The sequence below is a fragment of the Anabrus simplex genome, chromosome 5 (genome assembly GCF_040414725.1).
Source record: "Anabrus simplex isolate iqAnaSimp1 chromosome 5, ASM4041472v1, whole genome shotgun sequence".
NCBI lineage: Eukaryota > Metazoa > Arthropoda > Insecta > Orthoptera > Tettigoniidae > Anabrus > Anabrus simplex.
The window spans coordinates 68,741,552-68,767,138 of NC_090269.1; the positions used below are offsets into that span (position 1 = coordinate 68,741,552).

The following is a 25,587-nucleotide window of genomic DNA, read 5'->3' on the forward strand; positions in this document are numbered from 1 at the left end:
GAAACAGAAGTATAGTGATTAAATGCACATTTTTCACAAAGAAGAAACCATTTTATTTAGCCTAAGCATACAAGCATTGTATGATATTACGAATTACGTGTTGCATTGCATAATTATTCATAATGGTACAAAAGATAATAAATTAAAAGTACGAAAAACATAAAGCCCAATATTATGGAGGGAAAAGGAGATCGGAAAAGAAGCAATCTTGTAGACTGTTCTCATAATACACTGTCTTCTAAATGAGAAAATATCTGGGCCGTCAATCAAGTTACCCTGTATGGCCGAAGTTACCCCACTTTATGGTACATCTGGTGGACATAGTAAGAACAGCCAATCTTATGGAATTGTTCGTGAAAGGTCATAGTAAGCCCCATCTCATCTCATCAGATCAAAACATCCTATTTGTTAGCTAGTTTTGATTGATTTTGTCGACATTTTTAGTGTAATTTCTCCTTCTATTTCCGTCTATTTATCACTGAAAATAGGAACCGTCTTTCTCCTCCCTGTCGGGATAAACTTCCCCGTTTATTGTTATTGTGGCTTTATTAACATCTTCTAAAGCATTCTTGAAGTAAACAGGCTCGTTAATTACAAAAACCGTGGCCGTGTAATGTTTTCCCGTACGTTCTTGGCATGGCCGAAGTTACTCCGGAAGTGGACAACTATCATCACAAAACTATTCCCTGAAGAACCTATTTGAATAAAATGCATCAAATTAGGTTGATCAGTTACCTGACGTATTTACATTTTGACCCCATAAACCACTGGAATGGAGAATCGAATGCTGGGGCTAGAGAACAGTTTGTTTTCTGCTGTTACCAGACAAGAAAATAGTCGGGGCTGTGAAAAAAATGGATTGACTCAAAAATGAGCCCGCCAATGTTCTTTGGACTACCGAGTGTTGATAGAGCATTCTATTGTATGGGAATTTCAGTTGTTGAAAGTGGTTTATATTTTTCAGTTTAGGAGGCAGGAGAAAATAAGTGTTGCTATTCGTCAGTGGCCGAAATAACCCTGTATGGCCGAAGTTACCCCACTTTATGATACATCTGGTGGACATAGTAAGAACAGCCAATCTTATGGAATTGTTCGTGAAAGGTCATAGTAAGCCCCATCTCATCTCATCAGATCAAAACATCCTATTTGTTAGCTAGTTTTGATTGATTTTGTTGACATTTTTAGTGTAATTTCTCCTTCTAGCAACAGAACAGATCCAAATTGATGAATTATGTTATAGCAAGGAAGTCTTTGAAATCCTACCAGACACAGAACCTACTTTGCAATAAAATTCCGCAAGCCGCCTCTAAACTATTGATTGCTCAACAGCATTTTTTCCATTCACTCCAAAACTGCTTTTACATATCTGTTTATTGCTTTCTCCTATTTGTAGAACAATAGCATCACATACCAAACATGCTATTCAAATTTATATTTGAAAAGCAATGAAAACTCTTTCTACTGATTATAAACAATTTCCTACTGAAAAAAAAAAAATGTCCAGAATATTTTGGACAGCCCCCTCTATTCATAGAGGGAAGATTTACTGGAATCCTACTGTGAACTTATATACACTTACGTGTAAGTCACATGAACTCCACTGTCCACGTTCCCAGGCATAACATGGTAGAGCTGGACAGGGTTTGTGCTGCACCAGAGGCAGTGGACAAGGTCTTCCTTTTTGGCTGGGATTTGTCACAATATACCGGTAGCGCAGCATCTTTGAACCTGTTAGAGAGTCAGAAACTTTAGTACTATGATCAGACAAAATTTTACTACACAAATTAAGTCACATATAGAAAACAAGGAACATGAATAGGAACCTACAATAGGATGACACCTATTTCTTCTTTTTCCATTAATTTCTCTACAGATTAAGATATTATTACTGACTTGAACATATATTATTCTCCTTTTAAGGAAGTAGTAGTTGAAGCATTTATCCTCCCTTATTCTTCTAACAGCAGATTGTAGGAAAATGATGTTCAAGAGCCTTAGTTACCATGAATATCAGTATCAATATTACACTCACAATGGCAGTAGCAAGTCATATCTACTGGACATACTGATGTTTTGTTTTCACCTGGATTACCAATAATGCAGGGAATTCTAAATTTTTAGTCAATTCTGTGAGGATTATAAGGAGAAGAAATGGAAATTTGTAAAATGTTTTAATAATTGCAATATGGACACTGGATACCAAGTAACACATTCACTGCCGTATCCAACTTAAGGTGGACAACATTTTGCCAGTGCCCAAAGGCATTTGATGAGAAATATTTCAAGCTTCAAAGTTTGATATGCATTTAGCATATCATTACTGCCTACTGGCCATGGCTACATATTGTAAGGTGCAAGTATACTTACAGGACCGTAGGTCTGGGATGTCTTTGAGGTTGAGCCAGAGGTACTCTTGAAGCCTGTGATAACTCAATGGGGAGGGCTCACAAAAAATAAACGATGGTTGCTACATGTGGATTTTGAAGAGGGATGTAGGGCTGTTTTGCCATCCGTTATGTAAAAAAATCAAGAAGGCATCTCTGGTATATGTGTTTGATTTATTGTGTGCACTTTCACAGAGGGCATATGGCACCAGAAAATATTATGCATGGAAGTTGCTCAGGAAATGACCAGGAGTGAATGTGTTAATTCAAGCATTCTCAATACTACACATTATAACTACTGTATTTGTTAAATACATTATTTCAGATCTACTCTGTTTTATACAATCATGAATATCATCACTAATGCTCTCCAGGTCCTTGTTCAGGGTGACGAGAACACAATTTATGAAACAAAAGAAATTATATTTTTATTTCAGTTGAAATTAGAAAGATTACTCTCTACAGCAAGTGGTGTTCACAATTTTAAAATTTTAAGAACCCCTGAATTCACCATAGAACCACAGCCTGTTACTTTCACAATACAAACTACACTTTGTGGTCGTGGATGACCCACTTTAAAAAAAAATAAGTTGGGCAAATATTTGAAAATATATGTTTCATTTTTATGTTATTTCTCTTTTTATTCAGAGTATAGCATTGAACTTTTCTATTAAATATGAATTTGTTTAATATTTAAAAAAAGAAATTATACTGTATTATCAGTAAAAGTTGATATCATAACTACAATATTACATATTACAACTATTTGCTAAATAAATGATTTCAGAATTACTCTGTTTTATACAACCATGAATATCATCGCTAAATAGTACACCATTATTTATCTTAAACTTTCTGTTTAAGCCTAGATTCTGTCATTTTGCAACTGTAAATACCATGATGGTCCACAAGCTGCAAGAACAGACACATTGAACTGCTCTTCCTCTTGACACTTCATTATCAGAAGTGTGTTTCTCATGTCCTAGACAACTACAAATTGGCATTTATGTTTTTCAAAATTTCCTTGAGACAGAGGTGCATTTTCATATGTTTTTCTAACAAGGGACATGCCAGGCTTTTTAGAAATTTCTACAATTCAATACCTAAAATTACGTTCAAATGATGAATCATTCTATTCTAAATAGTTATTCAATTAAATATGGCACTTGCATGATGAACTTCAGGCAGCTGAAATTAAATTCCTACGCACTATGATCCAGAAAACCAGGAAAGACAAGATTAGGAATGAGAAAATTAGAGAAGAAGTAGGAATAGATGATTCTCTCCTCAATAAGATTCAGATATCAAGACTGAAGTGGTTTGGTCACATGAAGAGGATGCCAGTAAACAGAACTGCAAGGAAGAAATTTGACAGAAAAGTAGAAGGAAGACAACCCGTGGAAGGCCACGAAGGAAATGGATAGATTTAGTTAAGAATGATGTACTGCTGAGAGGTCATGATTGGGACAAGTTGGTGGAGGAAGAATGGTACAAGGACAGGATGAGATGGAGGAGGCTCATGTACTACACCCAGGAAACTGGAGATGGTTTAGGATGGGTAAAGAACTGTCTTTAAAAAAACAAATGTTGAACAAACCACATCATGGAGTTGTATACGATCCAAATCTACAAGTAATTCACAATAAATCAATAAATAAAATCATTAAACTATTTTTGGCACTTATCTAAACACCGTAGTACAGTGATTAACAGCAAACTAATGATATTACCGAGCAAGTGGCAACGCAGTTTGTGTCACGTAACTATCAGCTTGCAACTGTCAGTAGCCCTAAAGAGAGTTTACCGTGGTTTCCCATTTTCACACCAGGCAAATTCTGAGGCTGAACCTCAATTAAGGCCATGGTCACTTCCTTACCACTCCTATCCCAACATAAAGAAAATTGTAAAAAAATAAAATAAATAATGATATTCGGTGTGTGCACAGGGATGATCTTAGGATAGTAGGGTCATGGACTAGCCCACAGTGTGGTTCTAGGGTTATTACTTGATTTTATACTTTGCTGTGAGCCATTTAAACATGAGAAGCTACATTCTTAGATGTCTCACCCAATTCTTTTTGCCCGTTCATCATCATCATCATCATCATCATCATCACCATCATCATCATCATCATCATCATCAGTATTCTGCCATATAGTAGGTCTTCACATGGCAGCTCTTCACACAATCCTGTCTCTTGCCACCCTCTTTGTTTCATATTTGTATTCTATCCTGATACTGTCCAGCATCTGATATCTTCTCCATCCTCTTTGTCTTTTTCCATTTACTGTTCCTTCTATAGCATCTACAAGCAATGACCAATCCAACTGTGCTTCCACTCCTTGATTACTTTTAATATATTTCTGTCTTCCCCAACTCTTCTCAAGACTTCTTCATTCTTTACTTTTTCTATCCATTGTATACTTTCCATTCTCCTCCAAATCCAGTTCTCAAATGCTTCCAGTCTTCTTTCGTCCTCTTTTCTCAATGTCCATGTCTCAGCTCCTTACAGTGCCTGCTCCATATAAAGCACTTCACGAATCACTTTCTCAAGTCTCTATCCCTGCCCCCACAAAAAAAGTTTACTCTTCTTATTAAATACTCCTTCGCAATCGCAATATGAGTTTTCACCTCACGACTGCACCTCATCTCCTCTGTTATTACACTTCCCAAGTATTTGAAAGCATCCACCTGTTCTATTATTTCCTGCCCTAACTTTATGGTTGTCTTCTCTTTTCTTGTGCTTATCACCATACATTTTGTCTTTTTCTTATTAATTCTCATTCCAAATTCTTCACAGACAGCATTTAGATCTCTTAGCATCGCCATCATAGCTCGTTCACCATCTGCCAGTAGAACCATGTCATCAGCAAATCAAATATATTCTATTCTCCTACCACCAACTTTCACTCCTCTCTTTTCCATTCATGCATTTCTGGATAATCTCTTCCAAATACACGTTAAAAAATATGGGCGAGAGACAGCAACCTTATCTTACTCCCCTTCTAATTGTGGTTTCCTCTGTCAACTCATTCCCTATCTGCACTCTTATCTTCTGCTGTAGATACAGATTCTTAATCAGCCTTCTCTCCTTCCAATCAACTCCGTTCCTGCTTAGAATGTCCATTAACAGTTTCCACTGTACTCTGTCAAAAGCTTTTTTCAGGTCAGTGAACACAGCATATATTTCTCTTCCTCTTTCAATGTCTCTTACCTAATGTTCTTAATAGTCCAATTGCATCCCTTGTTCCTTTACCTCTCATGAAGCCATACTGTTCCTCAGAAATACAGTTGTCTAGCCTTCCATGAAGTCTTATGTTCAGTACTCTCAGCAATACCTTTGCTGCATGTGTGATCAGACTGATGGTTCTAAAATCTTCACATTTCTTTTTGTTTCTTTTCAATCAGTACCATTACCACTGAAAGAAAATCATCTGGCCATTCGCCGCTTTCATATATATTGTTACAGAGATATGTTAGCTCTTTCACTCCTTTATTTCAAAGACTCTTCAAAAGCTCTATCGGTAATCCATCAATCCCACTTGCTATGCGATTCTTCATTTCTTTCAGAGCCTTTTCTACCTCCCCTTCCAAAATGCTGTATTCTTTTTCATTTTCTATTACTCTTGTCCCAACTTCTATATCATTTGTTCTTTGATCATACTCATATAGGCACTTTTCCCTTACTTCTTCAGGTTTATACACCAAAGTGCCATCATTTCCTTCTATTTCCATACTGGCCCTGCTCTTCCTCCCTTCAAATACCAGTTCTAAAGCTACTTTATACATCATTTCATATTTCCCTTCCTTTTCTAGTTTCTCTATTTCCTCACATCTCTCTTTCATCCATGTCTTCTTTGCTTGATCTGTTTCTCTCCTTAATTCATCGTTCAGTTTTCTGCACATTCATTTCCCTTCCTCTGATCCTACATTCTTCCATTTCCTTCTTTCCTCTATCTTGCTCAGCATTGCATTTGTGACCCATTCTCTCCTTATTCTAGCAGTTGTCCTTTTCCCAACTTCTGCAGAATATGTGAGGTTTTCTCTCATCCTCTTCCATGTCTCATTTGCTCTTTCTTCATTAGAACCTCCATTCCATTTTGACATAAATATGTCTTCCAACTACTTGTCTTTACCTTTTTCCTTTAGAATTTCTAGGTCAAAATTTTCTCTTGGTTTACTCTTTCTCACTTTTTTCAACCACACGTGCAAATCTCCCACCATCAAGTTGTGGTCTGAATCTATATTTGCTCTGGAGTACACTTTTGCGTTCTTTAGACAGTTTCTGTATCAGTTCTGTATCACGATATAATCAATTTGATACCTCTCACCATTCAACCTGGATATCCATGTGTAACGCCCTCTCTTGTGATGTTTGAACAAAGTGTTCCCAATCACAAGTGAGTTTTCTTTGTAGAAATTAACCAACATTTCACCCCTGTTGTTTCTTGTACCCAGTCCAAATTTTCCAACTACTTCTTCTTTTCTTCCTTCACCAACCACTGCATTACAATCCCCCATTATAATAATGCAGGGACTTCTCTTCTCCTTTACCATAAGTTCTTCAATCTTTTCATAATACTCTTCTACTTCTTCATCCTTGTGTTGGCTTGTTGGCATGTAAACTTGTATTAGAACAACATCCTTCTTGCCCCTTAATGGTGTATTTCACCACAAGATATTTCAGCTACAACTTCACCCTGAAGTTCTTTTGGACTTTCCAGTTTCGTCTATACATATTTCACTCGAAGTTCTTTACCCTCTGTTTCACTCAAGGATTTAACACCAAATTATTCAGCATTTTTACATCAAAGGATTCTTGCTGGAGGGTGTTCCTGTCACAATGTATGAAACCTATTATGGGATAAAAAAGTGCCAATGAAAGTTTAAAAATATGTATGAAATGTATTGCATACCCAGAACAGCATATGGAGCAGAAACTTGGTCAATGATAAAAAGAGATGACAGCTTAATACAGACAGCAGAAATGAAATTCTTGAGAAGTATGGTGCAGAAAACAAGAGAGAAAGTGAGGAATGAGGAATACAGAAAGAAATTACAGTGGAGAAGTTATGTGATAAAGTAGAGAAAAGCAGGCTAAGGTGGTCTGGACATGTTAAAAGGTTGAGTGATGAATGAATGCCAGAACAGATGATGGAAAGGCAAATGGAAGGGAAGAGAGGCTGAGGACAACTATGACTAAGATGGATTGTTATAGATGACTACCACCATTTATCCACTCATTTTTTACAATCCTTGACTTTTGAAAGTTTCCTTTTTCTTCATAATTTTCCCAATGGTTGGCAACAGTATTCTACATATTGCTTATTCTCAGATCCCACTTGTTTGTTTATTTGTTTATTTGTTTATTTATTTATTTATTTATTTATTTATTTATTTATTTATTTATTTATTTAGCATATGGCTTTTAATGTGGGAAGGTCTAAGGACATGTTCGGCACGCCCAGTACAGGTCTTTCTATTGACGCATATGGGCGACCTGTGTGTGTGTGTGTGTGTGTGGGGGGGGGGGGGGGAGATGATGTTAATGTTGAGATAGGGAAAGGATGAAACCTGGTGTTGGCACATAGCCTACTTGTGTCAAATAACATAAAGGGGTCTGCTCAATACTTAATGTCCCCATTCAACAGACAAATCATCATCAACAGCATCATACACCCTTGTTTCATATGAACACTGCAGAGGGGTTTCGGAACTGAATCCAGTTTCTGGCATGCAATCTAGTAATTAGAAATTGTTCACCACCACCTCTCCTATCCTGCCGGTCAACGTTCTCATGCTGAAAAGTATTCTACCAACAGGATTTGAGCTGGCTAACAATAGTACAGTGTGTACCATGAATACGGTCACCCTTTGTCAGTGGATGAGTCAACTACAGTATCACAGTCAAGTAAAAGGAAGTATGGTATGATAAAGCAATTCAAAAAAGAACCAAAAAAAACCCATGGAACTCCAGCCCTGATGGGTTTTGGCCAACAAGCGACTGTTGCTCAGCCTGAAGGCCTGCAGTTTGTGAGGTTACGCATGATCAGTACGATGAATCCTCTCAGCTGTTATTCCTGGTTTTCTAGATCGGGGTTGCCATCTCACCAGCAGATGGCTCCTCAGTTATTATCACGTAGTCTGAGTGGACCTTGAACAAACCGTTGGTTCCAGATCCTGACCTGGCCAGGATTCAAACCCAGGGCCTCCGGATGAGAGCCAGGCATGCTACCTCTAGACCATGGGGCCAACTAAGTAATTCGCAATACAACGGCAAATATAATAAAAGTGTGTGATGAAGGGGCTAGATAAAAACAGTTGAATATTTTGGACTAGTCGTGCAGTTGAGTAAAATTATACATTTGCTCTGGAGAGAAAAGAAATGTCCAATTTTAAAACTTCCATGTTAGCTTTTTAAGTTAACCTACTTTTAGGTTAGGACCTACCTAAAAGTAAGGACTAGCTATGTTGTTGGTCATCTTTTATGAGATGCTATAGGTCTTTTCTAATTCCTGCCAGCAGGGAAACTAAGGTTATCTATTTTATTAGACCTGAACCTTAAAGCAATTCATTTACCTGTAGAACCACACTGACACTCAGAGGTATTCCAAGGACTCCAATTTGTCACCTCACAGTCCACAGGACAGTCAACATAGCACCACTTCTCTGTGGGAGCTGGTCTCTCCTGCTCACTGCAAAACCTGAAACACACAAACTAACTTACAACATTGACTTTACTCAAAAATATACATACATATAAACTGTTGCACTAATCTGCTTATGTATGTCATTGAATTTTCATATTTCTTCACTCATTTGATTACATACACAGCATAAAACAAGCTATCATACAATAAATTATCTTTGAAGTTTACTTAAGAAGCAATGATTTGAAACATCACTGACAAACTGATGAGAAAGACAGGTTTAAAGAAACCTCATCTTGCATCTAGAAGGAAATTAGAAATAATGTTTATTCTTAAAAGATTTTATTCTAGAACAGATGACAAAAATATTGATTAGCACCTTCATTCAAAGTATCTTAAGTTACCAGAACATTACTGAACTGTCAATGGAAGTAAATAAGCTAGTAATTTTATATGATTTTTCATTTAACTAAATCTATGGCATATACACTATTATCTACTGTATTCTCAATTATCTGATAGGTCAGTGAATACGCTCTCTGTAATGAAATTTGCTGGTCCAGTGGAAGTTCCTTGTATACCTGTAATGCATTATAGTTCGGTCCACACCTGAGTTGTTGGTATATATGCCATTATGGACAGCACATACCTTCCTTGAGAAAATATCTTTCTCTATCATAGAATTTCTTTAAAGTGACTGTAGTGGCTTACTTGTAAAGTTATCACTGTCACAGACGTTGTCATTATATCACACCGAAACATGAGAATGAATGTACAACTGCTTAGAGTCACGTCAATGCTAGAGAATATTCTGTGGTTTCACAAAGATGAATTGGCTCCCCTACAATAAGTAACCATAAATTCGGCTCTCGTGTTAGTCTTTCCAAACTTCTGCCTGAGTGGCAAGGCATAAGTGAGGTCCATAGAGGGTGATGACTGTTAAAATTATAATATGTCCGAACCACCTCAGTCCATTTTCTTGACATTCTTGTTAGAATGGCCTCACTTTAAAACATTATTTTTAAAAAAGCCTGCCTAGTGGCTATGATCATTAAGGCATGACAATGTAGTTGTTAGCTGGAAGTTGAGAAGTATATATAGCCCTGAGAAATGAGCACCAGATAAAGTCCTGGGACCAAAGGCCACCGCTCTGGGACTCTACCACACCTGATGCCAAGGTTACAGATAGTGAAAGCCTTAGCTTTATGCTCCTCCAGGGACCATCATAGTCCATTCAGTGATGAATTTTAGCTGATTATCAGGGACTCTAGAAAGTGGTGACTAAAATGCTACATTATTGGTGGAAAATATACTTAAAAAGTGGTAAAAAGGAAAAGCTGAGATAAGTTAAATTTTTAATGCGTCATAAAGTATCATGAGCTTACACAGGCCTGATAGTAATAGCAATACTAATTGTACCGGGCGGTACACCTCCACGCCGCTAATTTAAAATGTGCGCCAGTTGAAACTCCTCTGCTGGAGGAAGTCTGAACTTTATTCACGGTATTAATTTTCAAGTTTCTCAGAAGATGTCACTACTTGGAAATTTTGGAGTTTTTGAACTGTGCCACTTTTGATGTATTTTTGTTTTACCGGTAATAAGAAGTGTGAACTTTCTCTTCTAGAGGACACTACTGAAAAACTACAATGGTGCACCCTAGTGCGATGTGAAAGAACTGCCTTTTGGAGAAATTTTTATTTCAAAAGTTTGTTTCTTGTTAAATTTCTTTCTGTTATTGTTTAAGTTGGCTGTATACCCCTCTCTTTCCCCTTATTTTGTATTTAGCCAATCCTGAATTTCCTTAATTAATTTCTGACCAATCTGATGTATCTTCCCCCAACTTGAATATGCTGCTTATCCCAAACCAATAAAGTGTTTGTGGGCGGGTGTTTTCTTCCCTGAAACGCCTCGAACTTTCCGCGAGAGTATATAAACTGCTGATTTTTGGGTCTCTGCGCCACTTCTGTTCCATCTTTTAGTGTGTAAAGTACATAGCAGGGGGCGGGAAGCGCCTCTTTCTTCGGCAGCGGTCAACAACAAGGTAATGGCCGATTAATAACTTCTTTCTTTGCTAGCTCAGCAGTTGAACTCTCGGGGCGGGTCCGAAGTTTTTCCATAATGTAACCTTCCTTAAAATGTAAAGAAACTTAGTATCTATTCTATCTTTTAACTGCATATCGGGATAGAGAGTGCTTAACCCTCTCGAGCTCCCACTCATATTGCTTTGAGGTGAACTTATTTCTCACAACCGATTCTTCCTTAGTGTAATGTAAATTGTTCTTTTCTAAAGTCACCTCTGTAGTAGGGGATTAGCCCTTGCATCAGTGGCCTAGAGCCAAATTAGGTTTTGAAACAAATACATTAGGAGTGCAGATCGCCTCCTCTCAAATTGTTATTTTAGAGGTCATGTAATTAACCTTTTTCACTTAATAGACCTCAGTAGGTTGGGTATTTTACCCCTGTGTCTATGTCCTGAGAGGACAACTTGAAGGTGGAGTTTGGTGTGGCCTTTGAGAGGCTTAAAGTTTGAGAGCGAGTAGCTCTTTCTTGAAAATTGAGTGTTGTATGCCTCGAGGAGGTTTTTCTGTGTAATTTGGAGCAAGTGCTCCTGATCATGAATGGGGTTTTCTGCCCCTCTGGTAAAACTTATTTTGGAGTAAAGTTTGGCTAATTGCCCTAGAAGTGTGAATTCGGGGCTCGAAGCCCAAATACTGTAAATACTGTAATTGCACCTTTTGTTGCTTTGCTACTCTGAACCTGCCGTACTTGTTATTTCCTTAATTTTGAAAAGAAAATATAACCTTGTTAAATTTTACATTAACTTTGATTCCGTAGTTTGAGACCTGTTCAAGCCCGCACCTTTTTTCACCTCTACCTACCGCAAAAACACCGTAACACTAATAATTGCGACGGGTGCATTCAAGAATTCTATAAAACTTACTTTGCTAAGTTAACATAAATTCTACTACGAAAGTAACCCTTTTAGCATAGAGATAATACCAAATGTAAAATAATAATCATCTTGGATTAAAGAAATTCTCTTGCAACAAGAAAAACTTTTCCTATCAAAGTATTCATGCGAGAAATTTATCAAAAATATTCATATCATTTTAACATGATTCTGGGCACTGGTGGATACATTCTAAGGTACACTCAAATATGAAAAAATAAATGAAAGAATGTTCAAAAATTCAGATCAAGTCCAAACATCCAATTATAGATGCCTGGCACTAAAAGGTTTAAATGATATGTGCATAAACAGTAAAATTGCTAGATAATGTAGGAATCAATTTTGATATCTTGAACTACAAAATACAATAAGTTGATATAAAAATATATTGATTATTTCTACCCAGTCAATTGGTAGATGACCTCATGTGATATATCACGATTTTCATAGTAAAATTTGTCCAAAATTTTAAAAAAAATTGTGAAATAGAAATTTGTAAAAATGGTAGAATTAATAAAATTTGCAATGTGTTGTGACTATAAAATAGTCACAAATTGTGCAACAGACATTAAAATCACTTATATTGCATCTATCCAATAGTCTATAAATACTTATGAAAAATCCATTCATACAAATAAGCAATACCTACAACTTCTGATAAATTCTTGATCTCAATACTATGTGACATTCAGCTGGAAATGATACCTTAAATCAGGAAATGTTTTTTAAATTTAATTAGTAGATAGTATAATATAACAATCCCTTATTTGAAAACTGGAAGTCTCTAGTTTGAAAATTGAGTATTTGCTGTAAGTTTAACCCTAGAACTGCCAAACGTCGCGCTTGCGACTCAATCGAGTGTCACTAGAATGCCAACGTCGCACGCGCGATGCATAGTACATGCATTCGCTTCACCAGTCATAACAGCTGCCTCTGTGGATCAGCGGTAGAGTGTCGGCCTCCGGATCCCAAGATAGCGGGTTCAAACCCGGCAGAGGTAGTCGGATTTTTGAAGGGCGGAAAAAAGTCCATTCGACACTCCATGTCGTGCGATGTCGGCATGTAAAAGATCTCTGGTGACACATTTGGTGTTTACCCGACAAAATTCATTAAATCTCAGCCATAGACGCCCAAGAGAGTTTCGGTTTACTCGGTCTGCCATCTAGTGGGGGCCTAGAGTAAAACGGAACGTCGAAATCGACGAGCAGACAGCCAGATGGCGTCAAATTGAAATGTCTGCACACGGTAGCTGAGGCCATACGATTATTATTATTATTATTACCAGTCATAACATCATTTATCGTTCACTTACACTATTTTAATAAGTAAGACATTGGAGAGGAAGCTTCAAGTCTTTCATCACACATTCCTCACTAGCCGAAAATGACTCAGTCAAGGTCAGGGTAGGTATAAATTCAGCTAAACTTTCCTCATCTCCCTGCCGTCTCAGTTGCTATGTAACTTCGCGCTTGCTCGCTGTTCCTGAGAGTTTTTGTGAATATATTTCATTATCTTTCAACAGATTGAGTTTATTCTTAAATTGTTTTTTTTTTTTTAAGTGTAAACTTTCATCATGGATGATGAGCTACGTGATTCAAGTGATATTCACAATGTTCTTGAAGATGATTGGGATGCTTCCTCTTCCAGCGATATATTTTCCAGAATCTGAAGTTGAAAGTGATTCCGATAAAGAGAGCAGGCCTGCCGACGTTCCATTGGATGATACTGTTTCCGTAACATCAAAGTGGTGCAGGGTTTATCCACCCGAACCGGAGTTCGATGTTTCCGGGAAGTTCCGCGTAAGGGATCCTGGCATTTTGATCTGTCTGCCCCGAAACAGTCCACCTATTATGTATTTCTACTTGTTCTTTACGGATTTGATTTGGAAGCTCTTGGTAAAAGAAAGTAATGACTATGTGGCGAAAAAAAAAAGCTAAAAGACATTCTGGAGAAATGTAGGCCTTTTCTCGTATGCAAACCTGGTTTGATGTAACTGTCTCCGAAATGAAAAAGCAAATCGCCATTCTAATAAATATGGGGTGCACCTTGAATGCTATCATAAATGGCAGTATTTCTGGAGGCCTATAAGGCATGGCAGGAAAGGAATACTCTCCGAGAATGACTCCCAGTTGCGCTCGGCGGCTGACGGAACTGTGTGCAACTCTGAAATTTTAATTCTTTTGCGATTTTTTGTTTTCACTTTTGAGAACTTAATGTTTTTGAAAACTAGATGAAATTTAGCGTGTTTTGTATATAGTGATTTTTTAAAATGAGTGGTTATTTATTACTAATGGTGAACTTGAAAATATGAAAAACACTTTTTTTTAGTTTTCCAAATTTTTGATCGCCTGATACGCACCAGATATGCAAGTAAATGATCTAATACTTATATAAGCATCTTAAATAAAGGTTTCTGAGTAATATGGCGTGCTGCATGCCTAAGGTTTCTGCACTGAACGTGCTTAAATTTGTTAAAAACATAGATGTGTAATACATGCGAAAATGGCCTGGCATTTAGCGAAAAACAATCGGCAATTCTAAGGTTAATGTTTTGTTAAGTATGCACAACCTGTATTCAGGGGCTTTATAGAGACTTTTCTGTGAACTGAGAGCACTGTTGATGTTACTATCATGTAGTTCAAGGACCAGGCTAACAAATGGTGCTGACATTAAAAAAATCAAAATTTCTCATCACATCAGGTTTTATCCTCGCCTGTAAAATCTTACTGCACAACTTATGGTTTGGTTTCCTTGGGATTGTCACAAATGTGCATGTGTACAGGAAACCATACCAAAAGTCAGAAATACCCATTTTAGTTCTTTTTTGTGTGTGTGGAAATTGTAACAAATATCAGGGTTCGAGGCAAAATATGATTTGTTTTATGAATATTAAAATTGGATACATGAAAATTCTATTTAGAAAAGAAGCTATTTGAAAAAAATACATTTGTGAATCAAGAAACATTGTTATGAAAATCCACTTCCTCTGTACTGGTAAGAAAACTGTCATGCTCATGGTTTGGTTCAAGAATCAAACCAACAGATAGTTCTTCAATCCCTGACCCAACACTTGATTTTTCTCTGCCTTTATATCAGACCTTCCTGGGCAGAGATACATATAGAAATATAGAGAATTCATAGGTGTAATGGCAATAATTAATGGGGATTTTTCTGTTGTTCTGGTCTTTGATTGTATGACCTCATTTTATAGATAAATTAGGTAAAGACAATGAATGACCACATATATTTAATAATATAAAGTCTACACATTTACCTGTCTTCAACTGGTCGACCATCACTCCTCTGGCAGAAGACTGCTCGTGACTGAACACCTTCTCCACAGGGACTGCCTCCTAGCGGCAGGCATGAGCTATATTCTGTAGCCCGCCACGAATATGTGAAGCATGTGACGTTTAGTTGACATGGCTGCACTTCTATCAAAGGTGGGCATTTGGCTGCATTATTGGCAGGTTTACGCAACACAGATCGTGTTCGCTGTCTCTCATTACTGGGTGTGCAGGGCTGAAATAATACAGTATGTTTTGATACATCCCAGAGTGTTATCATCACAGTTTTTATAAACATTGATAAGGATATACATGACCATTCAAATATATTGACTGCTTAATCTTACTGCTGAAATGTCCTAGAATAATATTTGAACAATATTGATTTGTACAGTAATATTCTAAACATCAACGGAGTATTAGCAATAGTAACATGAAATGTATACAAATACTGTCAAACAATGATCAAAAACAAAGACAAAAAATTGATTGGATGTCCAAAGCTGGCATGTAAATTCAAATTTTTTGTTACATACAACAGCGGTTTGATCAGACACTACTATACGGTGGAGCAAGTGGTAACCAATTATTGTCCACATGTCAGGAGCAAAGTAGTATTGTGCCCATAGAGACAAATGCCTTAACAGAGACACTGAGAATGTTGGACTTCTTTATGACCATGCTCACCCTGTACACTGTGGTACAATTCATGCAAAATCTGAGAAGTATGGCTGAGAGGTACTCATTCACCATACAGTCCAGATCAGACTTTTCCACACTTCAGACCCTGAAGAAATTCCTAGGAGGTCAACACTTCAGTTCAGATGAAGTAGTAAAATCAGCCATGCACAGGTGACTATACTCCCAGGGAAGCAGTTCTATGAATGAGATATATTTAATTTAGAGTCATAATGGGAGAAATATTTTGAGAGATTTGGTTCATATGCTGAATTATAAAATCTGTACTTTTTTTTTTTTTTTTTTGGGTATATTTGTTTTAAATACTTTGTAAAAGATGTTGTGAATTACTTTTCAATCCACTCTTACATAACAATGATGAAAAATATCTTGAAGTTTGGCCCTTCTTTAAATATTTATTTTAGCATAAATCTGTCTGTCACCCATCTTCTTCTGGCTCTCTCCTGACTCGTCTGAGTCACTAGCCCCTTCCTGGAAGCACCGAAAGGGGCTACCACGGGGCCGGCACGTAACAATAAAATAACTACCATATTTACTCGCCCATTAGACCCCTTTTTTCCTCACTTTTACAACTAAAAGTTTAAAGGGAGGTCCAATATGTGATAACGTCAAATTTTGTGCACTGAACACATGACTTCTAGACTATAAATTGCACATGTAACCATTCTACACTATTCTTTAACAAATTTATGAATGTACTTGAGTTATACTGGCTATTTTCGTTGGAAGACAGTTTTACTAAATGTAAAAAGACAATAAATGGTGAACATGACTTTTAGGTCTACAGTATATATAAAGTAAATATACTCATATCACGTCATTTGTTACATCTCATTAATTCCTCTGATGGGGTTGACATCAGGAAGGGCATACAGTCGTAGAAACTCAGTACAAAGATTCATCTCACTTCATACTCGACCCCGTAGAGAAAAGGGAAAAGGGTATCATATTATCGTTTTATGCAATATTGACACAATAAAAGTATGGCCAGTCACTTGTATCCATCAGTTGAGCAGTAGGCATACCACATAGTAAACCTGATCACTGCTTTCATTTGAATAATGGTCTTGCGCCGCCAACTTCCCCGCTACCGGCATGTCGTCATTTCAGGTAATGTCATCTTCACTGCTATCTTGCCAGCCGCATCAGCCATGCACTGCAATAGAGAGCATTAGAGGTCCCATCTTTTTGAACCTTTTAAAAATAGTTTTGTTCCCGACTATAGAGTCTAAACAGTATGAATCTATTCTTAAATGATTTATGGAGATGGACTCTGATATTCTCAGTTGGTGTATGTGTAGCAGAAGCCACTCCTTCCAAATAAAGCCGTGCTTTAGAAAGTGTGCCAAACCACCAGCTGATAATTAGCGTATGTTACGAGTTGTACTTCTGTATGTAATACATATTGACTGGAAGCATTCTTTTGATAACTGCGGCTGTTGAAAGCCAGACCCTTATTTTTAAGTTGTCTACATTTATCACATCAGGCTTTACCTAAACAGCTGTAAATGAGATAAGAGAAACCACATTGTTTAGGTTAGGTATGCTATTGCACGGATAGTGCCAGAAGTTCCATGACGGAAAGAAAAAAAATAAATAACAGGAAAGTTTGCCGCATTTAAGGATATCTACAGGTGTAGCAGTAATGCATTTTATTATCATAATGTTTAATTTCGTACGTTCTTTGTCTTCCATCCTTTTATTAATGCATACCCTATAATGCTTTGTTCAGCGTCTCTGAAAATCATTAAAAGTAAGTGGGGACATAAAACCAATATTACTTTTAATATTATTATTTGTTAGGTACATTGGCAAGTAAAATATTGTTATAACTGGATCATTTTTAATCGCGTTTTAAACTTACTTCTCTCCAAAAAATACATATATTGGCCCAAGTTACGTGATATTAAACAATCATTTTGTTAATGACCTCACCTGCTATATTAATAGCAACAACCGTGAATATTTCTCAACTAAAGTAAACTAATTTCCTCATCCCAAGGTGGAGTAGTTCTTTTTAGACACGTCCTCAGTGGAGGGGAGTTACTGTACATGTATCATTTTACCTTCCTGCCATTCGTAAATCTCTGGCAGTACGGTACCAGGAATTGAACTCAGACTCCCGAGAATGGCAGCTAATTGTGGTAACCATTATGTTGGCGGACATTCTTAACTACAAAACACAGACATATAGCATGACTAATGCATGCTTGCAACGTGCGGGTCGGACACGAAACTATTCACCTCTCTGTGCAACATCATCAGAGCTGCAGTAGGTCTATGCTATGGGGCAGACATTTCTTAACACGCGAGAGGTAGTGCCCGTTTTAGAATGTGAGAGGTCGGGCGAAGGAAAGTTGCTCACGCTTAATATTTTAATGAGCTGCTATTTTCCTTTTGCAGCGAATGCTCTGATAAAAATATAAATATGTGCCCTGTTTAACTGCCTTTCAACTAGTACTAACATAATTATCCAGTAACAATATTTTCTCAATGTAAAAAAAATTAATGTATTTTTTTTGCAAAATCTGGTAAAATTACGTGAGTTTTTAAAGAGCATGAGAGGTCGCGCATGAGAAAATTGCCTCAACGTTTGCATTTGTACATTTCAATGAATGATTTGGTCACAATTCAAGATAAAACTACAGCACCACACTTCAGTGAAAGCCACCATAAACCTCATGAACTTTACTTCGGCAATTTGCCGCAGCAGATGCGAGAGTGAAAGAAAACTTGAACTACTCTGGAACGCAGCAGGCAATGCACTGACGATAATCAACGTTGGGTGAGAGAGAGGGAGGGGAGGGATGAAACAAGCGCCCTAAGCCCCACAGCGGCTAGTAACAAAATTATTAACAAATATTTAAAAAGTGCGGCAAACTGCCGCGGGTGTGACTTCTCGCGTGTTAACTACAAAACACAGATGTACCACATTACTTTGATGCGTGTTTTCATTGTGTGAGTCATACGGATGAAATTATTCACAAATTTGTGCAATGTCAAAGCTGCAATAAGACTTGTACCCGCTTTGAAGCAGAATCATTGGTCTTCTCTGGCGAATTATGTTGGGGGTCTTGTTTGCGAGATTAATTTTTTTCACTTTCTTCATCTTGAAAAGCCATGGAGGGGGTCTAATACACTAGTAAATATGTTATTTAAGTCAATGAATGCTACATTGAACAATACTTACCTTTGGGCACTCAGACCAATCTGACCATGGACTAAGGACACAGTCTCCTGGGCAAGCAACATGACAGGCATTCACATCTGCTGGTTGGTAAATAGGGTCACAGTACAAATCATGCATCTCCGTAGGAAGAGCATGAGGTCTTAGCTGCATACATCTGGAAAAGGAAAATCATACGTTTCAATAAGTCTTATAGTGGTTGTCTATCTGAGGCAGTAAAGGCATGTTTGGTTCAGCTAGAATGATGTGTGTTCAATTTTATGTCAGGAAGTAAAATCATTTAGAACAGAGATTTCCATTTCTGGGAAAGTGCATGGCCTTGAGCTTCACTCAGCCTGTAACAAAAATGAGTACCAGGTTAATTCCTGGTGGTAAAGGCAGCCAAGCATTGAGCTTACCATTCTATCACATAGTGCCAAGATTACAGATTGTGGAAGCCTGTATCTTTCACTACTCCAAGGATCTTCATGGCTTGTACAAACACGGCTTTCATCATTCACCATGATAGTAAATGGAAAGAGTTTTCCATACATCTTGAAAATGTGCAGCAGTCTATCTAGTCTGACTGATAATAAACCAAATTTTCTATCTAAGTAGAAAAAACTTTGCAAATTCATCAAATAAATGAGATTACTCCATAATTTACATGGATGGATAATGATGATTTACTGATAGATTTCTGGCTCAAATTAGGGTGATTAATATTTAATAAGATGCTGCTATTCAGTAAAAACCAAACTTTAGACCAGGGCCTCTCAAACGCTCAAAATCTCACGCGTGCAAATCGAGGGGCAGAGACTCTGTGCACTGTGCATCGTTCCGACTCGCCTCAACTCGGCTTGACTCGGATGGTGTAGTGCGCTGAGAGCGACGAAGCGTTCGGTGATAGACGGCTTGTTTATCAGCGAAATAGATAAGCGCAAGACAACAACACCATAAATGGAGCAACCTCTTTCGAAGAAAGCAAAGACTTCCGAAAGTCCATTTCAATCGAACTGGGAACTTTCGTATTTCTTTGTCAGTCGTGACGATAAAGCCAAATGTTTAATCCGTGGGACAATAATTATGTGATAAGTTAATCAAAAAGATCTATTTTCCAATATAAAGGCTTTGCTCAAATTCTACGAGAATTTGTCGAAGGAAGATTTTCCTAAGCTGCATCGAGAAGCAGGTAAGGTTATTTCTATGTTTGGTTCCACATGCATATGTGAAAATAATTCTTTCCTGCTTTGACTTGTATGAAAACTAGATTGAGTGTGAGTAGGCCTATTTCTGATTGTAATTTAAAGAAGGCTCTCAAATTGCTGTCAGCTGGTCCCTTGTTCCAGGCATAACTGGTATCATTGCAAAGATAAAGGAAAAGAAGAGCTAGAGAAGATATATTGTCTGCTCAAACCAAACTGTTTTAACACCAAACCAAACCAAACCAAATTGTTTTAACACCGGTAACATTGTCCCATACAACAGTGTCACCGCTCACCGCACATAAACATTTCGCAATGAGGGGAGGATCAGCGGGGAAGGTGGAGAAGGCGAAGACAGGCCGAACGGGTGAGACAGGTGTAGGGGAAGTGGAGTGGGGGTTTGCACTCTGGTCAACCTAGTGAAGTCGTCTCCTGCACCTTGCGCCCGTGCACTGCACAGCGCATGCACCCTGAGAGGCCCTGCTTTAGACCATCTAAGAAGTAATTTAAACATGGTTGCTGCCACCCATTTGCTACAACCACAATACTAGTTAACTCTTATAAATCAGTTCATAGGTCCCATTTTAATATATCTCTTTCAATTGGCACCTATGGAGAAAATTCCTAAAAAAATGTTTTATAAAGACAAACAATTTAATCTAGAGTGAAGTAAAGGAAATTCTTCAGCTATCAAGTGACACACCTAACAGTATGTTGTCTGCAAGCAATAAGTGTAAAGACTTGTCAATCATCATTGTCATCGTCGTCATCATCATCATATGCAGTTTCCAGCTGTTGATCAGGTCTGCTTAGGCTTGTCTATACTTCATGCAATGTGGGAAGTGTATCTCCAACAATTAAACATCAATCGCAAACTTAAAATAATGAATGATCCTCATGTTAAGGCAGTCAGAGGTCATTGTTTCTCACAGCTTTAGATCAGTATTGTTGATATCCAAGGGTGTTGATAAGTTTCACTAGACCCTACACCTAAGGAACATCCAGGTAGAGTGCACACTGGAGTGACCATTGCAATCATATTCAGCATCCCCCTCCATTCAGAGGATGACATCCCATTGCAGTTCACTATCCATGAGTTGGCAAATGTTATTTCGGTGAATAAGGGACCTCCCCTCCCTTTGCGCTGGATGTTCCATGAGCACAGACTACTGTAAGCACTGCAGTACGTATAAAACCCTATCACATGTGGTCAGGAATGCCAACAGGGAGAGTTAATAGGGACCATGATTGTCAAGGCATCAAGTATTTATGGTCTAACACCACAGTTAGCTGGTTTGAGTCCTGTTGGTTGAAAAAAAAAAAAAAAAAAAAAAAAAATGTTCACCAACAGAATGTTGGTTGGCAGGGTAGGAGAGGTGGTGGTATACAGTTTATAATCACCAGTTCCAAACCTCTGTAAAGTGTTCATATGGAGTGCAGGCACATGACAGTGTTCATGGTGAATCATCTGCCATCTGTCAGATAGGGACGTTAAGCCTTAAGCAGACCCCTTAGTGTTATGTGACAGGAGTAGGCTATGTGCTGACATTGGGTTTTTCCCCCTCTCTACATCATCACAAACATCATCTCACACCCAGATGTGCAAGTCGCCCACGGGTGTCAAAACAGAAAAACATGCACCAGGCCTCTTTGGAGGATAAATAAATAAATAAAAATAATAAATAAATAAATAAATAAATAAATAAATAAATAAATAAATAAATAAATAAATAAATAAATAAATAAATAAATAAATTAGTTTACCTAGCTTTTTCCTAAACATTTTCAAAGAACTTGGAAATTTATTGAACATTTTTCTTGATAATTTATTCCAATCACTCACTCCTCGTCCTATGAAGGAATATTTGCCCCAATGTGTCCTCTTGAATTCCATCTTTATCACTAAACGTCACCACAATCCTTTATTTGCAACTAGTGCTGTGTGGTGAGTCTAACCATCGTTGTCTTGGTCTCCCTCTACTCCTCTTACCCTCCATAACAGAGTCCATTATTCTCCTAGGCAACCTATCCTCCTCCATTCGCCTCACATGACCCCACCACAGAAGCCGGTTTATGCGTACAGCTTCATCCATCGAGTTCATCCCTAACTTAGCCTTTATCTCCTCGTTCTGAGCAACCTCCTGCCATTGTTCCCACCTGTTTGTACCAGCAATCATTCTCACTACTTTCATGTCTGTTGCTTCTAACTTATGAATAAGATATCCTGAGTCAACCCAGCTTTCGCTCCTGTAAAGCAAAGTTGGTCTGAAAACAGACCAATGTAAAGATAGTTTCATCCAGGAGCTGACTTCCTTCATGCAGAACACTGTTGATCAAAACTGTGAGCTCACTACATTAGCTTTACTACACCTTGATTCAATCTCACTTACTATATTACCATCCTGGAAAAAATACACAACCATAATAGTTAAAATTTTCTACCTGTTCCAGCTTTGTATCACCAATCTGACATTCATTTCTGTTGAATTTCTTACTTACTGACATCAATTTAGTCTTTGAGAGGCTAATTTTCATACCATACTCACTGCACCTATTTTCAAGTTCCAAGATATTAGACTGCCAGGCATTCAACACAATCTGCCATTAAGACCAAGTCGTCAGCATAGGCCAGACTGCTTACTACATTCCCACCTAACTGAATCCCTTCATGCCAATTTATACTTTCAGCAGATGATCCATGTAAACTACGAACAGCAAAGGTGAAAGATTACAGCCTTGTCTAACCCCTGTAAGTACTCTGATCCAAGAACTCATTCTACCATCAATACTCACTGCAGCCCAATTGTCAACATAAATGCCTTTGATTGATTTCAATAACCTACCTTTAATTCCATGGTCCCCCAGTATGGCGAACATCTTTTCCCTTGGTACCTTGTAATTTGCTTTTTATAGATCTACGAAACAAACACAACTATCTATTCTTCTCGTAACATTTTTCATTTACCTGGCGCATACTGAAAATCTGATTCTGACAGCCCCTCTGTGGTCTGAAACCACAGTGGTTTTCATCAAACTTCCTCTCAACCACTGATCGCACCTTCCCTTCCAAGATGCCAACGAATACTTTGCCTGGTATACTAATCAATAAGATACCTCAATAATTGTTGGAATCCTTCCTGTTCCATTGCTTATAGGTAGGTGCAATTACTCCTTTTGTCCAATCTGTAGGTACCTTACCAATACTCCATGCTAATCTTACTACTCTATGAAGCCATCTCATCCCTGCCTTCCCACTAAACTTCACTATTTCAGGTCTAATTTCACCTATTCCTGCTGCTTTATGACAATGGAGTTTATCCACCATACTTTCCACTTCCTCAAGCGTAATTTCACCAACATCATTTTCTTCCTCCCCCCTGAGCTTGGTTGTTTGCGACACCACCAGGAAGATTTCCTTTTACGCTGAGAAGATTTTCAAAGTATTCCCTCCACCTGTCCAGTGATTCCCTGGGATCTATTATGAGTTCACCTGAATTACTCAAAACACTGTTCATTTCCTTTTTCCCTCTCTTCCTAAGATTCTTTTTTACTGTCCAGAAAGATTTCCCTGCTGCTTGACCTAGCCTTTCCAAGTTATTACCAAAATCTTCCCATGACTTATTTTTGGATTCAACAACTACTTGTTTTGCTCTGTTTCTTTCATCTGAGCACAATTCCGTGTCTGCATCTGCCCTTGTTTGGAGCCATTTCTGATAAGCCTTCTTTTTATGTTTGCAAGCTGCTCTCACTTCATCATTCCACCAAGATGTTTGCTTTTTCCCATCTTTACACACAGTTGTCCCTAGGCATTCCCTTGCTGCTTGTACTACAGCATCCCTGTATGCCACCCCTTCTCTTTTTATATCCTAAACCTGCTTACTGTCCACTGTTCGAAACTTCTCACAAATCATATTCATGTACTTCTGTCTAATTTCCTCGTCCTGGAGATTTTCTACCCTTATTCGTTTGCAGACAGATTTCACTTTCTCTACCCTAGGTCTAGAGATATTTAGTTCACTACAGATCAGATAGTGGTCTGTATCATTGAAAAATCCCTGAAAAACCCGTACATTCCTAACAGACTTCCTGAATTTGAAGTTGGTTAAGATATAGTCTTCTTCTTCTTCTTATTTTATGACCACATAGGATCACTTTAGTCAGTCCGTCGTTCAGGTCTCTTTGAAGGGATTGTTCGGGCTTTGCGGTCCTCCCAGTACTTCTTCAGACGCTCCGATCTTCGTGCCCTTTCCTCAGTTGAAAATGTGCGTGTTGTTGGTTTGTTTTGTGTAAGGGTAAAGCGGAGGTTTGTATTCTTGAGTTTTGTATTCAATTTTATCTTATTTTTGGTGTCTTCTGTTGTAAGGCCTATTTCCTTCAGATCCTCTCTTACTTCTCTGATCCATTTACATCCTGTTGTGGTATTTTATGAGACGAGATTGTGTTGTACTAGTTGTTTCAGAAGTCTCGAGTCCTGCATCCTCATGATATGTCCAAAGAATCCCAGTCTCCTCTTACGCATAGTATCTGTAATGGGTTCTAGCTCTTTGTACACAACTTTGTTAGGTATTAACCGCCACTGTCCATCTTTCTGATATTTTTTGTTGATACAGGTTCTTCCAATCCTCCTTTCAATTTTCTGAAGTCTGTCAGTCTTTGATTGTTTATTCAGGTAAAAGAGTGTTTCTGCTGCATATGTAGCTTCCGGTTTTATAACTGTGTTGTAGTGTTTTATTTTTGTATTTATTGATAGACATTTCTTTTTGTAGATATCCCATGTTAATTTTTGTGCTTTAGCTAATCTATTTGTTCTTACTTGGATTGAGATTTTTTCATTTAAGTTATGTGTTATTACTTCTCCAAGATATTTAAACTGAGTTACTATTTTGATTTTATTACCATTTATGGTGACTTCTTTTAGCTGTGTTGGTTTTTGGGGCATAATTTCTGTTTTTTCAAATGATATTTTGAGGCCAATTTTATTTGCAATGTTTTGAAGTTCTGATATCTGGGTTTTTGCTTCTTTTATGTCCACTGCTAGTAATGCTAAATCGTCAGCAAAACCCAGGCAATTTGTTTTGATTTTTCGGCCAATCTTTATTTTGGGGGGACATTTTCTAAACCATTCCCTCATTACCATTTCTAGAGCACAGTTAAATAATAGTGGTGAGAGCCCATCTCCCTGCCGTAGTCCAGTTTTAATTTCAAATGTCGCTGATGTTTCACCCCTAAACTTCACTTTTGACTT

The 25,587-nt window shown here is 37.8% G+C and overlaps 1 protein-coding gene across 1 annotated transcript in view; it reads right to left on the reverse strand.

Moving 5' to 3' along the window:
* Positions 1 to 25,587, reverse strand: part of LOC136874354 (thrombospondin type-1 domain-containing protein 7B) — a 193,262-nt gene that overhangs the window by 36,068 nt on the left and 131,607 nt on the right. Inside the window, exons 19-22 of the mRNA XM_068227767.1 lie at positions 19,162 to 19,315; positions 15,260 to 15,507; positions 8,964 to 9,088; positions 1,580 to 1,728 (exon numbers count right to left, since the gene is read on the reverse strand). Of these exons, the coding sequence (XP_068083868.1) occupies positions 1,580 to 1,728; positions 8,964 to 9,088; positions 15,260 to 15,507; positions 19,162 to 19,315 (676 nt within the window). The remainder of the gene's footprint in view (positions 1 to 1,579; positions 1,729 to 8,963; positions 9,089 to 15,259; positions 15,508 to 19,161; positions 19,316 to 25,587) is intronic.